Source organism: Callithrix jacchus, chromosome 8 (genome assembly GCF_049354715.1).
Source record: "Callithrix jacchus isolate 240 chromosome 8, calJac240_pri, whole genome shotgun sequence".
In the NCBI taxonomy this organism is placed as follows: domain Eukaryota; kingdom Metazoa; phylum Chordata; class Mammalia; order Primates; family Cebidae; genus Callithrix; species Callithrix jacchus.
In genome coordinates, this window is record NC_133509.1 from 114684813 (window position 1) to 114701295 (window position 16483).

The window sequence follows — 16483 nt, forward strand, 5'->3', positions numbered from 1 at the left end:
AGAAAGTGTTATTTGGTGAAAGACACATGGCAAGAACCTCTAAACGGCCCTACTACTTGAGGGCAGCAGTACCGCTACATTGCTTTTCTTTTGCCTCTGGCTCTGATACACAGCATTTGTTCTTTGACTGTTCATTAGACCCACAGTCTGATTTTTTAGTGTCAACAAAGCAATAAAGTTTTTTTCTTTTATTTCGGTGCTCAAGACAAAATTCAAAAATAACTTTGGCATTCATTTTGCACAGGTGAATGTTGTGAGGATATTCCTATCAGCATGTCCACGTGCTTGACAACATTTCAGGTGGTATTAATAGTCTACCTGCAAGAAAGTGCTTTCTGCCTGCCTGGTGCAAATTGGCAGAACCTTTAAGCCACTCTTTCTCAACTTAGCAGCAGTATATCATCATTACCTGTGGCTGGACCAAGACAGCACATTTGTCAATGCCTGAATTGCTCTTTTACTTTCAGTGGTTTTAGAAATCCACTCTGTTTTGGAAATGGGCTTAGCTGAGGATATTTTAGAAGATACAGACATAGATAATGTGATAGATAAGAGATTTAAGGGATATTTGGGATGTTGCATTTTCTATGGTCAGTTGATCTTTGTGAAATGACTTTTGTGGGATCAAGTAGAACAGGGTCATATTTGAATGAAGGTCTGATAAGAAAGACAGGGAACCGCACCATGAGACTAATGTGCTTGCTTCTGAGCCTTAGAAAAGAGTCATATTCATAATAATAGTTTAAATATGCTGTACTCCCTATTATCACACACTAAGTCCTATGGCAAATTGAGAAATGGGGAAACTGAGGCCAAGTGACTTGCCCAAGATCACACAGCTAATAAAGTTAGAACTCAAAACCAGGTTTGTCTCTAGAGCCCATTGTCTTAACTTCCTTGCTGTACTGATGATGGCTTTAAGAGTTTTATGTATCTTCCAATAAACAGGACCCGTGTTTGGACCAATGAAGTGTAAGCCTATGTTCCATGCTGTACAAAAGTTCTATTTTTCAGTTTGTCACTTGAAATAATTTTATTCCTTTAAGACTGTCAACAAATTTTGAGTCTCACCTTAAAGAGGGATTGATGTCTACTGGGTCCTACTCAATTTGCTTTCCGTGTCTTTCCCTTTTATCCTAAGTGGATTCACCCAAAGTGGGAAATCTGAAGCTAGAGTGTAAAGGTTGGAACTATGAACCAGTTGGGCTTCAATACTTTGACCTCAAAGCAGTCTGTTCTTCAGAATATTATAATTCCACAGTGCACGTGCATGTTGTACACGTCTCCAGGAGTTGAAATGCTTGATATTAGAGCCAATGGTCCAAATGAAAATGACCAGAAGAGGCCAAATGTGTAACACTCTCAATCCCTAATCAAAAATATATGGGAATAAACACACATATACTTATTTGAAGTACAATAAAATGTGACTAAGACTTTTTTTTTTTCCTAAAAATCCAGTCCCATAGACATGTAGGATCCACAGAAGTAATTCAAGAAGTGTTTATTTGAAGGTCTCTTTGTGCAAGTTATAGATTTCTCAGTGTGATTAAGAAATGACATTACATTTATTGTCTAATTAGCAATGCATGTATTCCTCCTTTTAATGATATGGTGATGTTTACTAGGCATAAGGCCATTCTTAAGGATAGCCATCACTTTCTGTTGAAGAGCTGATTTCACTCTTTGTTTAACTGTACATACATATTTGTTGCTATATGAAATGTCCAACTGAATATCACTAAGGATTTAATAAGAATGTATATGAATTTGGTAAGGTTTGTTCAGCTTTTAGAGTAGCCATATATATAAGAATACTTATATTTAGAAGGCTGTTTGCTCTTCAATCAAAGTAGCAAAGAACTCATTCTCATGCACATGTTTCTAAAACAGTTTTTACTAATGTTTGAGATAAATTAAAATAAAAACCAGAACATGAAAAGAGACTAAGAACAATGTTAACGCGGCAATTTAAACAAATTTGGTTTTCCAAATGACCTTCCATCTTTCACAACTTTTAACAGCATTCAAGATTGCTATCCTTAGTGCCAGATACTCTCAGTCTGGTGTGGAAAACTTAAAACTTTTTTCTAAATGTCTTTAAAGCTGAGGTGGAGAAGAATGACTCCCTGTCACTTTCAGAAGGGTGTAAGGTTGAATCATGGCCATGCTGTCCTTCCCCATGTCACTCACTGCTATCTCCTTTCCCAGCCTGCACCGTGCCCCCAGATTATCTTCTATGGTGCTTTACATTTGAAAGAGAGAAGATGATGGGTGTGGGGATGCTTAGGAGGGCCAAGGGCCTTATGTATTTGGAGGAAGTAAATTAATACAGCTTCTTAATTTGGTGCATATTAAATTCTGAAAAATTGGAATTTTAGTTCTGATTTTGCCAAGATTATTTAGCTTTATACTTGCCATTGGTTTCACTAATCTATTCCACAGTGAGTAGAATGAAGGTCATTACTGTATTTAATGTGTAGCCAACAATGGCAGATATAGAAAACCCAAAGTAATAGAATATATTCAGGGCAGAGCTGGTGCAAGCCAGTTACCGTTTCTCAGTATGGTATTCTGTTGTGTCTAAACCCCTGGAGGATGAATGACATCCTTTATGAGATCTCACCTGTAGGGTAGGATTATGAGTTATAGATGTAGGTTTTTTTCAAAGAGGTACATGTTCTTTTTCCATGAAAACATCTAACAATCTTACCCAAACTTAATTTTGAATGAATAGAATTTTTTTAACCAAGATCTACCAAGGAAGAGCATTATAATGATCTCTAATCGTATCTATTTTAACAAGTTAAACTAACTTCTTTCACCATGGGCTTAGTGAAGCACCAGGCAATTAAGTTGCCTTTCTGTTTTTCCTTCTTGCCTCCCCTCTCTATTTTTTTTCTATGAGAAATAATATTTTGAGGAAAATTTTAAATTATCCACTGCAATTCAAAACTGTTGTTTGTTGCATTTTATTTCTTGATATGTTAGTACGTTATACCCTGAACCAGCCAGATATGGTCCCAAAATGTAGGCTAGAAGCAGATCCATAGTTGCCTCTTTTATGAGTTCTTATTTTTTAAATTCCTGATAGTAAAGATATGAATCAGCTTCTTAGAATAATTTGTCTATATGAGAAGTGAATGGGGAACCTTGTGAATGTCCTCCAGTATTGCTACCTGTTACGCATCCTGCACCCCACCTCCCCAACACAGAAAATAGGTACCAGTTTATTCTCATGTGGAATCTTCTCAGCCAGTAATAACTCCCATGTGGAGATGGCCCTGCAATTGAAATGCTTTAGCACGCCCCTATTCATTTGGGCTGATGCTATATGCAATTCTAATATTCTTGATGGCTTTTAGACTTCTTTTTAAATTGTTTCCAAGCCACCTGTGTTGAGATGTTTCTTTCATTTTTAATATTGGTAATTTGGAATGGAGTTCCCCAAGTTGCAATATAGACCTATGAATCAAAACTAATGAATTACAATTCACTAATTTCTGCTAGATCAATATGAGGTTGGTTGATGATATAGAACAGTTCCCAAGGCATGGCTTCATTATTTTGTTATTTGAAGCATATTCATTAAGTGTGTATCTCCACAGCTCCACTCTCCAAGTCTGTCCTAATTATGAAAACCATTCAGGAGTAGTAATAACAGTTAGGAAGGAAGAGGGGGCATACTGGCAGTTAAAATCATGATGCTAGAGCCTTGAAACTAATTAGATATTTCATGCTTGGAAGAAGTATTCCTAACGGGCTTTATGAATGGATGCTTAGGAAGGACCTCTCATAAGAAGATAAGAGAAAGAAAAGGAGGGAGAGAGGAAGGGAGGCAGGTGGGGTGAGGCTAGATAAATATACAAAATCAGTGTTTATTATAAAATATAGGTGCTCAAAAGTCTACAAATGTTACATCACTATATTTATAATTACCTCTATTTCCAAACATTGACTTTGAGTTTCATTAATTATTTTTTAAAATGTAGAACAAATCTGGAAAGATAGTGATATAAAAGGCCATCTGTACTGATCTACCTGTTCCAAATAGGTAATGAGATGCCAAGACATTCTTTATGGAATAAGAAGTCTCCCTTGGCCATCAAGGTTAAATTGTCATCTCTGCCTTCCCTCTGTCAGAACATAAAGCTGTTGCAAACACTTGAGAGAAGAAAGGAAGGACATGGCCCTATGTTTCTCATGGGAATACAGTAGGTTAATAGTGGAGTGTGCGTGACTGTGGAGCTGGGTTCCCCTCTCAGACCTGAAACTGATCTGGCAGGTGGATTACTCATGGGTCAAGAAGGTCCTTGTTCCTCAACTGGCCCAATTAAGGTGTGGTTGGCATGAGATGGAGAGAGAGAATGAAGGTAAACATGTTTCCATAAAGGACCAGACCTCTTAAGGATTCCCATCCCATGCCACCTTTCCAAAACATGATGGAGTCCTGCATGGCTAAGACTAACCTGACCTTTAAAACTATCAATCAAGGGCAGAGTGACTTCAACTCCACCTCTACTAAAGATAAATTGATATCTATCTCTAAAACCTTCATAAACCAAAAAACCTAGGATGTTTTTAATGACTTATTGACTTTTCAGATTGTTCTTTAAGCTGTTTTTTAAACTTTAAAGGCAACACTGATAATGAACGGTTCCAAATGGTAAAACAGAAAATCCCCTTCAAATATAACCGGCCCGTAGAGGAGTGGCTGCAGGAAAAAGGTAACCGTCATTAAAACTTTCATTTTAAAATCATTTGATCCTAAACCCTCATTTTTAAAGCCTGCAAATAAATGTTCCTTAAATGATAATCGCCTGCTGCATAAATGACTGTTTTAATTTTCATTATAATTTGTGTCAGCTTCCACCTGCCATATGTTGATAAATCATGCTATAATACATTGCCATTAAAATACAGTTAAAGGGACTAACTTCTAGCCTGCTATCAGCATGACAAACACAAACAAATTCCAGGAGCCTCTAAAACAGAAAGGTGTTATGGCAATTTAACCACTGCGTGACATTATTTATTAATTTGTTTTAAATGACCTCTTACACCAAAGCTTTCTAAAGAAATTTCAAAAGTACTTTTTAAACTTACCTCTTCAGGCTGTTTTGGCTTGGAGCATGGTTAACAAAACCAAACCAAACCATAGATTGACTCTTGTAACTTAAACTGCTTAAAACAAATATTATAAGGGGAGCAATTTTTTTTTAACATTTGTTCTTAAAGAATGAAAAAGACGAATTTTGCCTTTAAAACCCACGGAGGCGAAATTATTTTATAAGAGATGAACTGTGTCCTAGTTGCTGACTGAAACTAAAAGCAAACTTATTTTACACTTGGGTTGTGTGGATACCCTTGTGTATTTGATGTTTTATGCAACAAAAGTGTAAGTAGTTAACATAATGAGTTGGAAAAGAAAAGGTTCATGAAAGGCAAAACGGCAGTTTCTGATTTCCTGGAGACAAGAACCACTGTTAATAAAAGAGGGCAGCGGTTATAACTGATGTTAGAATTTTCCTATGTAGCTTCAAGCTGTTAAGACACCACTGCATTTCAATGAGAAAAAATCTAAGCAGATACTTACTCTCTGTGTTGTTATTGAGACAGTGTAAGCTACTCTTGTCTCAACACGTCAAAGGAGTTGTTAACATTGTAGAGATCTCATTGAGTTATAGATAAGAAGTAACCAGGTATATTACTTAGTATACAACTTAAAGAACAAAGGACAACTACACTTTTAAGTTGGAGGAAAACATTCAGACCTTTAAACATGGAAAATTTTCACGGAGTCTTAACTGTTTGCCCTGTTTTTAATGAATGTGGTCTAATTAAAACTAAGAATAACTCTAAAAAGCAAATAATTTTGTTTAGTAATCATCAGCTCATAAAGTCCCTTTAACATTAAAGACAATGACTGCCTCACTTTTAAACAGGAAAAAGCAAACTAGATGCATGTCTGAGTCTCATGTGCCTGAGAAATTTTTTTGTTTCTTTCAATTTTATGTTAATAATATTTTATTTTACTCCATTGCCTTTTAAGTCTAAGTTTAATAGCATGCCAGGCATTTTCATTTGTATAAATCATTATAAAGTTATTAGTAGGCTTTTAGTTTTTCTTATAATAGAATCGTTATCCGTTGGCTTTCACATAAAAGGATGCTTTCAAATACACAAGATGAGGGGCTGGGATGTGGGGAGGGGTGGTTGAGGTGGGACGGAAGAAGATATCCTAGTTTCTTAATTAAATATATGTATGATTATATATGTATATAATATTGAAAAGAATTATTTCCAAATGGTGAGTTTCTCTTCTACAGTATTTTCACTGAAAAAAATTTCTGTTGTAATTTCGGTGAGTAACATCTATTCATTCTATTGTCTTACCTCTTCCTCTGCCTAGCTAACCTTCCCTTCAAAAGAAATACAAAATATATGCGAAAGACTTGTAAAGACAATGAATATAAAGGGTAAAGTGAGCTGCATTTGGAAGTACTTGGAATGCCTCTTTGGAGTTATTTCTGTCATTGGCGGGGAGAGCTGGGCCATAGCATTCCCAAATCTCTTTTCTGGCTCTGTCTACTATTGATTAACTTTCTGACCTTAGACAATCCACTTAACCTCTCTGTATCTCAGATTTCCCATCTGAGGACAGGAAAAATAATACCGCCTATTCCCCAAGGGTGTTCTGAGGTTTAATTAATTAGTCTTTGTGCAACACTGACTGGAGACATGCAAAGATTTAATTTAAGCAGTATGTGAACTTGATGTCCACATGAGGTAATAATTAATGACTTCCAAGATGACGGGCATCTAAAACAGAAAGTAACCTGCTGCAATTCCTATACTGGTGTTGCAACCAAACTTTGTGTTACTTAAGAGAAAATAGTTTTCAGAGTAGGCTATACAGACATAAATATGCATATGTGTATGTATATATAATGGTCAGTTCTTATAAAAATCTCATCGATCGTAAGCCATGAATGAAAACCATGAGAATAGTGAGATCTGGCATTGATTTTGGGAAATCATGAGCAAATGATAAAAAGAAACTCTGTTCAGTGCTTCACATTATTCATAGGGAATGGACAGTGATGGTTATTTCTGTTACACACTAACCCCTGTTTATCAGAGACAGAAATTCATCGGAGGAAGGGATGGCAGGAGACTCAGAGTGCTCTACTGCTCCTTTCCTGGTTGCTAGCTTTGGCATCAACCCTCTGATCCAAGGTACAGGGGGCTAGAAGAGGATTTCACCACAGCAGAAAAGCAGATCTAGCCAGAAACAGACCATGAAACAAGCAAAGAGAAAAACAAATACTTCCTATGACAAGATGAAAAATTGAAACATAAGACAACCCTCTTTACTGTCTCACTCCACCAGTGTCGTCTTCTCAAGAAGAGTTTAGTCAGATCTCTCTGGGAAAGTAGCTGTAGTCAGGAGCAGAGGGGCAGTTTAATCTTGGTAACCCAGGAAACCTGCCTTGCTTTTCCTGATGCTTGGGTCAGTCTTGAACAGGCAAAGAGCACTTTGTAGAGTGAACAATGGCGACTGGAATGAGGTGAGTCATCATCTCTAGCCAGTGTAATTAGCTTTGCCTTTCAGTTTACTCTGACCCTCTTTTTATTTGTAAGCATTGGCATAATAACACCACTGGAGAAATAAGATGAGAACTATTATAGAGGTTATCACTGTGAAGTATTTTCAAAAACATTAGGATGTAAGATTTTCTACCTGTAATCAAGTATAACTGTTAACTTATCACCAGTGCTGAACTATATACAAAATAGGTGAATAAATATTATGATTGGCCAGAAGTTGCGTGCATGGAAGGTATCTCTTGGCATAAAGGCTGTTAATGTAAGATACTGACTTTTTATCCTAGAAATCTCCTATTCGGCAGCTGCTTCTCATTTATTATGTTAAGCTGCTTCCAGTGCCTCTATGGGGTTGATGGAGAATTTATTTTCTCCTTCCATCATTTTATTTCTTTTGTAGTAAGCTCAGGGCTTCCAGGGGGGGAAAAAACCCCGTTATCAAAAATAAACAGTAAAGAGGTATGAACTCCAGCACATTACTTAGTGTTATTGTGCACGGAACTTTCTGCTGCATCTTGTGTGAAAAGTACAGAGTGCAAAATACAATTGTGCATATGTACAGCACACTGAATGAATTGCTGAGAAAATGATGAAAATCTTTTTGATTGCACCCTTGTGATCTGGGTAATTCTGTAATCATTAAGGCCAGCAGATCCCATTTTCAGGTTCTGGATATTTTTATAAAGTATAGATCATTTTCACCATAACAAAATTCTCTGGCCAATTCACCATACTGCAGTGCTCAAAGCTTCCAAAGGGATATTATTTATATGTCATTCTTGACTAATAGGCACCATGCGTTGTTCAATGAGCAGAATTGACTCTTGTGTGAGGAGTACCCTCTGAGCAGATGAGCATTCTCTTCTCTGCCACTTGCATTTCTTTCACTGTCATACACTGAGAAGGTATTTCACATTATACACCAGGAATTCAAGGATAGGTCAAAATAGTGTAGCCTTGAAGACCATGTAATAGTGGTAGGTTTTTAAAGCCCAAACATCACAGGATCTCTCTATTCATATTAGAAATTATAAAGCAAATACCTCAGTTCTTAAAAACACTGTCCTTTTTATTAAGTAGGCAAAAATAACAAAATTGTTTCTAGTTATTTCTCGCTAAAGTACTTCAGCTGATTAGATTGAGTGGAGCATTGTTTGATCACTAATTGGAAAAAATTAGGAGGGCAGATATTTAATTCCCTGAATAAGCCTTTTTTTTTCCTTTCTTCATATAAAAAGGCAAAATGAAGTAATCTGGAGAAATAACAGTAATGAAGGCCTTAGCATGTTGCTGTCCTGATAAACTGCAATAAGTTTTAAAGAGCTCTTTGCATTTTCTTGGGAAAAATCTTGCACTTGAGGGAGATTTTTATGAATTGAAATAGTTGGGAGTGATTTGGGTTTCATTCGTCGAAACTCTATGCTAGTATGGTTTCATTCTGATACTTTTCAGAGAAGTATAAATGGTGTCAAAGTGGGAACTCAAAATAAACTACTGATATCCTTCAACCCATGAACATACCTCTATATCATTTTAAGGAGGTTTATGTGTTAATTTCTTCATTAATACCCATCCACTATTAAAAATTTGTTAAATCTGAAGGACAACTTCCTCAGAACCGGAGCATTACCACCATGTTTGCATTTCAGATTGAGGGAATAATTTAGTTTTGTGACCATAATCCATCCTCCCAAAAACAAATTAATACAGAGAGAAATTTCTCTCTCATGATTTTTTTTTTAAACAGACTATAGAATATTATGCACTCTGAAGACTGGAAAGAAATAATATGTTTGGTGACTAGAATGTTCATTTTTACAAGTATGCAATGAATCCAAGTCTCTTAACTGGAATTTAATTTCAGCTAATTTAATTATTAGACTTAATTTTTAAATTCCGTTTTCTGAGTCACCTCACTGAGGGTTTTTTTTTTTCGCCATATATAATTCTTTTCATTCTCATTATTTTACTTTATAACTTTAAAAACTAATGCAGTAGGTATCTATAATTTACTCTGGTCATCACCTGATTTGAGTGTTTCTTTCTGTCATCCACAATTATATACCCAAGAAGACTGTAATACCTCTTATCACTGAAGCAAGATTTCTTCTTCATCACTATAAAGAAATAAAGACTTGATTGTTCAGGTTATCAAAGATTTTCAGCTAGGCAGTGGAAGAGATAACCGCAATGAAATGTTACTTGCTGATGTCAGTACTGAGATTTTGTTGTCCATCTTTTCCGCCCCTTAAATTGCTCAAGGAAGCCTGTTATGATACCCGGTCCATTCAGACCAGGTAAGGCAAACAGGGAAAATGTATGAGAATAATGATGTTTCCTCCACCCAATCCACTAGGCCGGCAGTTAACCATCTTCAACACTCAGGCGCAAATAGCCATTGGTGGAAAGGACAAAGGACGCCTCTTCCAAGGCCAACTCTCTGGGCTCTATTATGATGGTTTGAAAGTACTGAACATGGCGGCTGAGAACAACCCCAATATTAAAATTAATGGAAGTGTTCGGCTGGTTGGAGAAGTCCCATCGATTTTGGGAACAACACAGACGACCTCCATGCCACCAGAAATGTCTACTACTGTCATGGAAACCACTACCACAATGGCTACTACCACAACCCGTAAGAATCGCTCCACAGCCAGCATTCAGGTAGGCCTTTTTCCAAGTATTAATTGATTCTGCATTTTTAACTTTGAAACATTGTTATCATGGTCGTTGTTTCATGGAGTTAAAGACTTTGAATTACTATGTAAGAAGGATGCCTGCAGATACTCATAGTAATAAGAGCCAGGAGAAGAGGAAGGTGAGGTCATTGCCAGAGAAGGCATAAAAGCCTGTGGCACTCATGGGCTGTTATCCCTATCGTATTTATCACTGAAATGGTAAAGCTGTTATTCAAAATGAGCAATGGAATATACTTTCGGTATGAAATACTCTCTCCTTTAATTTTATTACCTTTTCTTTTCAAATTGCAGAAAGGGAAAGGTGGGGAAGGAAAATTTGTTATCATGAAAGGCTATATCCTAGTTCAATTTCATTCACGTTCTCCAGATGGCTTTGCTATAACATGAATCGTTCATTATTGAGGTCGATGGGTACCATTAACTCAAGGGCAGTTAAAATTAGAAGTTCAACTAATCCTTGTAAAATGCAGTCTTTGTGTTTGTTATCAAGTCCTGATTAATCATGTGTCAGATTTTTGCCCATTTTGTTGTCTTTATATTTGATCAAGATACTGATGACAATAGAAAATGTGAAGGTTGGAGTTCAGCTAAACAGGAAGTCCTTGGTTTTGTGGCAGTTTTTTTCCACTTGAAAGTAATTATATCCAAACTAAGCTTAACACTTTGCTACTCCCTTGGCATTTTGTAAATCTAGTTAGTAGGGAATAGGAGGTTTACTGAGTGATTAGCCTTTAATGCTCTGGCATACCGTAAGACATTCCAATCGCTTGTAAGAAAATTGCCCCAGCCTAGTTAGTGTTTATGGAAAATTCAGTCACTTGTCTCGTTTGCTTCTTAGTTTTAAGACATTATCCAGGAACTTGATTGAGTTCTTGACATCACCCTTACATTGACTCCAGTGGACACTATAAACTTAAAGTCAATCATCAATTAAACCCCCTATGTATTCCCATTCTTCAGAATTAAATGTATGTGAGTTAGGTAATGGTAAGTGTATTTTCCGTTGCCTTCCTTTTTTTTTTTTTTTTTTTTTTTTACGTTGAGCAGAAATATCCAGACAGCTTTTCACATGGCTCCATAGTAACAATTTGAAGTTGTATATGCTGACAATGTCATCAGGCCAATTTTATGGGTTTCAAAGGCTTCTAAAAATCTGGTTTGCATAGCACTCTTAGAGTCACACATGGTATTGCATGCGTACCTATGCACGTGCTCACAAGAAAAAAAAATAGCTCTTCTCTACTGATATTAAAGCAATAACTCCTGACACCCTGCTCTACTCACTGAAAAGAAGATAAAAGGCAATATGTATTTCTATTATGACTCTCTCTAGCTCAGGAGTAGATCTGTTTATTGTTGGTGAAAGGATAGTTCTGTCTGCACAGGTCTTGGCAGACTTGTTTTGTTTCTGTCAGAACGTATTCTGCTAACTCCGTGGGAAGCAGAGAAGCAAATGGCTTTTTTTGACAGAGGAATAGCTGGTCCTGTAGTTCTTTGTAAGGCCAAATTTTCACTGACCTCGAGATGATTTAATGTTACTCAGGGATTCAGAAACCAAGCTGTAGTAATTATCCGTTTTTGGTTTTCCCTCCTGTTGCACATACATAAATGGAAACTAATTGAGGCAGTTCCTAAACTCTTTTCACAAACCAAGAAAGTCGGAGCTCTGGGAGAAAAGTAGGGTACAAGGTACAAAATCTTGCTGGTGATTGTAACTCTAAACATTATAGAATTTGCGGCCATCTTGGAGGAGGTGAACATCTGGGAATGCCTTCTCCAATAGCCTCTCTCTGGAGTGGGTTTCTTTAAAACCAGTAATAGTTGAACTCCATCTATATGCTGTTCCTTCTACCAAATCTATAAAAATAAGTTATATTGGGAGGCCGAGGCAGGCCAATCACAAGGTCAGGAGATTGAGACCATCCTGGCTAACATGGTGAAAACCCATCTCTACTAACAATACAAAAAATTAGCAGACATGGCGGCACATGCCTGTAGTCCCAGCTATTTGGGAGGCTGAGGTAGGAGAATCGCTTGAACCTCAGAGGCAGAGGTTGCAGTGAGCCGAGATTGTGCCACTGCACTCCAGCCTGGGTAACAGAGCAAGACTCTATTTCAAAAAAAAAAAAGTTATAAACCTGTTGAGACTCTTTGGTTTTAAGGATGTGTAAGAACATCCTCTTGGAGGAAAACCAAGAGCCTACTAGACTTGATTAGACTGGATGAGGGATTAAAAAAGCCTTGGATTTTCTTCAAAGACTAATTAGAGAAAATAACTTTGTGCCAAGGGTGTGGGAATTTATTTTGTTCTTGTCAAGTAGTCATCAGAACTCTCCCCTGTGTCCCATAAAAAACTTAAAAGCCTCATCTTCAAGCCTAGTCTGGTCTTAAACACATTCTGTTGATCACATCAAACCTGTGTCAGGACTGGGGACCCAACAACTATTGGATTGTATTCAAGATTTCAGAAAATAACCAGGCTCTAGAGACTGCAGGTAAGGAAGGTCTGTCCTGGAAGCATTATACCTGTGTGACCCCACAATTTTATTTCTCTTAGATGAAGTTCATAAAGGTCTGATCTCTAAAAGATACTTCAGAAGTGAGTGGGGGAAAAATGGTAGGGAAGACTGGATTTCATATTCACCAGGCCCATTATTCAGTTTTTTAAATCTATATGTGAAATTATACCTAGAACATTTTCCAAATGATACCACTGTTCTGTCCTCTTTTGTTTAAATACCATTGTTAAAGCAAACTTTTCCTACAATGAGACCCTCTAGGAGAAAGAAAATAAGCATGTGAGTCCACCACTATAAAAACCTGCCTGTCTGAAAATCCCCCAGTTCTTTCTTAAAGCATAAGTGAAGAAAACATCCTTTCAGGAGTTCTTTCCTGGTGGACCTTCGTTAGTGTTGATTTCAGATCAAAGAAAAATTGTGAAGTGCTTTCAGTGCTGCTCTTAACTGTGGGTGAATGTGGACAAGTCGTTTTTGAGTCGGTATGTCTCTCTAGTGCTATAGCCTCTTAGAAGTCATTGCTGCTTTGATCTTTCTGATTCCATTTTGTTACAGGTAAGAGTGTACAACTATCTGTGAATGACCTGGATGATGTTGATTTACTCATAGCAATCATGTCCAAGCATCAGGTCTTGATCCTATATTAAGGAGGATGTCTCTGGATACTCTATTGAATTTTTAAAATTTTAAGATGTGCATTGAGAAGGCAGGTGTGTGAGTGACAATTCTCAAGTAAAGGCCTGGTACTTCATCAGTACTCAATAAATATTTACTGAATACATCTGAAAACAAGACAGGCTTTATTGCCTACTTTAAAGTCATTTAACAGCTGAAGATAGCATAGCTTGGGGAAAGGTTTTCATCCACTGTGATCAGGGTGCTTTGGCCAAATTTATTTTCAGTGATAAGGCTACAGCATAGTGATTCAATGCATGTAAGTACAGTTAGAGTAGCTGGGTGTAAAACTTTGTTCATCGTCATATTAGCTTACATGACCCCAGACAAGTCATGTAAGTTCTAGTTAACTATGTCTATGAAACAAACCACCATAACTTGGTGGTTTAAAACAATTATGTCATTAGATCTCAAAATTCTGTGAGACAGAAATGTGGGCACAGTTCTCCCACATTTCTGTTTCACTAATGGTCTTTTCCCCCATCTAGAGTTGACTATGTTCACTCCGCAGCTGACTGTGCCTGAGGATCTGGCTTTATTCACATACCTTGTGTTTTGGTGGGTTAACTGAAAAGATGGGACTCAGCAGGACCCTTTTCCCTCTCCATGTATTAGCTGGGATTCTCCTTGTGGTTTCTCCAACAGAGTAGATGGGCTCTATTTATGGAGGCTCGGGGCTTCCAGAGAGAGTCCTTCCAGGGGCAGGAAGTAGAGGGTGCCAGTTTTTAAAGGCCAGGAAACTGGCAGTGTCACTTGTACAATATGCTATTAGTCTAAACAGTCACAGAGCTTTCTCAGTTTCAGAGGAGGAGACATAAATCACTTCTCAATAGGAGGAGTAGTAGCAGTAATTTGCAACCAACCATCTAACACATTATAAAGTAGGGAGGGTGGTATACTTCTAGTGGCTGTTATATGATCATAAGGATAACTGAGTTGATATAAGTAAAATGCCTAAAATAAGCGTACCATTCAGAGTAAGGTTGCATGTGTTTTAACCATTATTATATTCTATTTCCCATAATTGGTATATTAAGTCAAGGTCCTCTCATGCAAATATCTACCTCAGAAAATGGGGCTGTGTCTACTGATAGTAGTGGCTATAGTTTAGAGTAGGGCCTAGGAAGTTTGGGGGAAGTAGATATTAGAAGGTGGGTCCAAGTAGACTGTAGGGGCTGAAATTAGTCCTGGCAAATCAAAATTTCTATGATCTCAGAAACAGATTTCTTTGACACCTCACTATCCATCTTTAAATTTCTCTTTTATTTTAAACCAACCTAGAGTTCTATGGGTCTTTGACAATATGTTCTGTTATTTCTATCCACACATCTTTTAGGGCTACAAAGAAGGGAAATCTAGGTTCCTTACCATCGTGGGATTTACGATCTAAATAGGGCAAGAGGGTTTGACAGGAGCTATCCATATGAGGTAGTGACTCATGAATGGCTCTTTTTGTCGAGGGTGGCAAGTGGTCCACAGGGTGACTTCACTGGCTCCCACGGACTCATTCTACTAGGACTTCTTGTGCAATTGAAGGAGTGAAATTGGACAGGTGGTAAAAGGAACTTATTCCTGGTTGTCAAATGTCACCAGAAGCAAAGTTGTTAAAGCCAGAGATGATGATATTCTCTGGGGGAGAGAGCCAAGTCCAAGTAGAACAGAGAATGCATAAGATGGAGTTTGTGAGTAACAAGGGGTCCAGAATCAAATTCTTGGCCTGAAACTTTCCCAATTTGGAGAGGGCCCAGAGGGGTAAACTGAATTGGACTTTCCCTGTGGCTCCTATTACCAAGAATGCCCCAATAATTACACAAACACTTCCTCTACAGCTGACTCCAGTATTGCTGGGTAATTATCATGGTGCTGATAGGTCAGCTTCTAAAATAGAAAAGTTCAACTCAGTCTACATTCAGATTCCTTGGTCTTCCTTCCCAATAGAGGGACAAAGTGAGAAATAAGAGTCTTTTACCCACTAAAGTATATTCTTTTACCTCAAGCCTCTATCCTGAGTTATCAGCAGGAAAAAAAAAAAAAACCAAAAACAAAAGAAAAACAAAACTCAATGTTCTGTGCAAATCACCACTTGGAATAATTTATAAGCTGTTAGTAGGCTGCTGATCATGACATACTTTTTCTGTGCCAGGCATTGGTAAAGTCACCTTGACATGGGCCACAGCTGTCTGAAAATTGCCAGAAAATCACAATGCTCAGCCTGGATTGCAACTATCCTTATAAATAGTCGAAATTAAAGACTTAAGAGGTTTGTGAGATTTCATTGTTATCTCAAGCTTCACAAACTTGGTGATTAAATATAAACTATTTTCAAAAATTCCAGAAGGAAGCCACAGTTTCTCATGCTTTGTAAAAATCCTTACAGGGAAAGTCTTTTTAGCTTTCCAGTGTCGGACTGGAGACAGGAAGAAGCATGCTTCAGCCTTGATACTGATGATTACAAAACAAAGAAAACACTTTGGATTAAAATGTTGATACTGTGCAATGTCAGTTCTGGGGAGAGTCTCAGTGTGTTGAAGAATGTGGGCTGTTTCATCAGAATTTCTAAGTTGGACTCCAGGTTTTTCCAGTTACTTAGCTGTATGTATTAATCTGTTCTCACACTGCTATAAAGAACTACCTGAGACTGAGTAATTTATAAAGAAAAGAGGTTTAATTGACTCGCAGTTCTGTATGGCTGAAGAGGCCTCAGGAAACTTACAATCATGGTGGCAGGAGAGAGAGGGGGTTGAGGAAACTGCCCACGTAATGCAACCCCTCCCATCAGGTCCCTCCCTCTACAATTCAAGATAAGATTTGGGTGGGGTCATAGCCAAACCCTGTTACTGTATATCTCTGGTCAGGTGATTAGCCTCTCTAAGCCTCAGTTTCACTATCCATAAAAAGGCCTCACAGTACCTCTCCCATAGGCTCCTAGTAAACAGTAAGTACAAAGATGTGTGAAAAGCACCCCATAAGTTTTTACTAAAATTT

The 16483-nt window shown here is 37.6% G+C and overlaps 1 protein-coding gene across 50 annotated transcripts in view; it reads left to right on the forward strand.

Moving 5' to 3' along the window:
- Positions 1 to 16483, forward strand: part of NRXN3 (neurexin 3) — a 1708033-nt gene that overhangs the window by 1540061 nt on the left and 151489 nt on the right. For 33 of the 50 annotated variants that reach the window (XR_013521429.1, XR_013521430.1, XM_078335524.1 and 30 more), the window contains 2 exons: positions 4638 to 4727; positions 9965 to 10272. Coding sequence is in view for 46 of the 50 variants with exons in the window: in XM_078335524.1 (XP_078191650.1) it covers positions 4638 to 4727; positions 9965 to 10272 (398 nt within the window). In the remaining 4 variants the exon portion in view is untranslated. The remainder of the gene's footprint in view (positions 1 to 4637; positions 4728 to 9964; positions 10273 to 16483) is intronic. The other 17 variants (XR_013521431.1, XR_013521432.1, XM_078335535.1 and 14 more) reach the window with 1 other exon arrangement.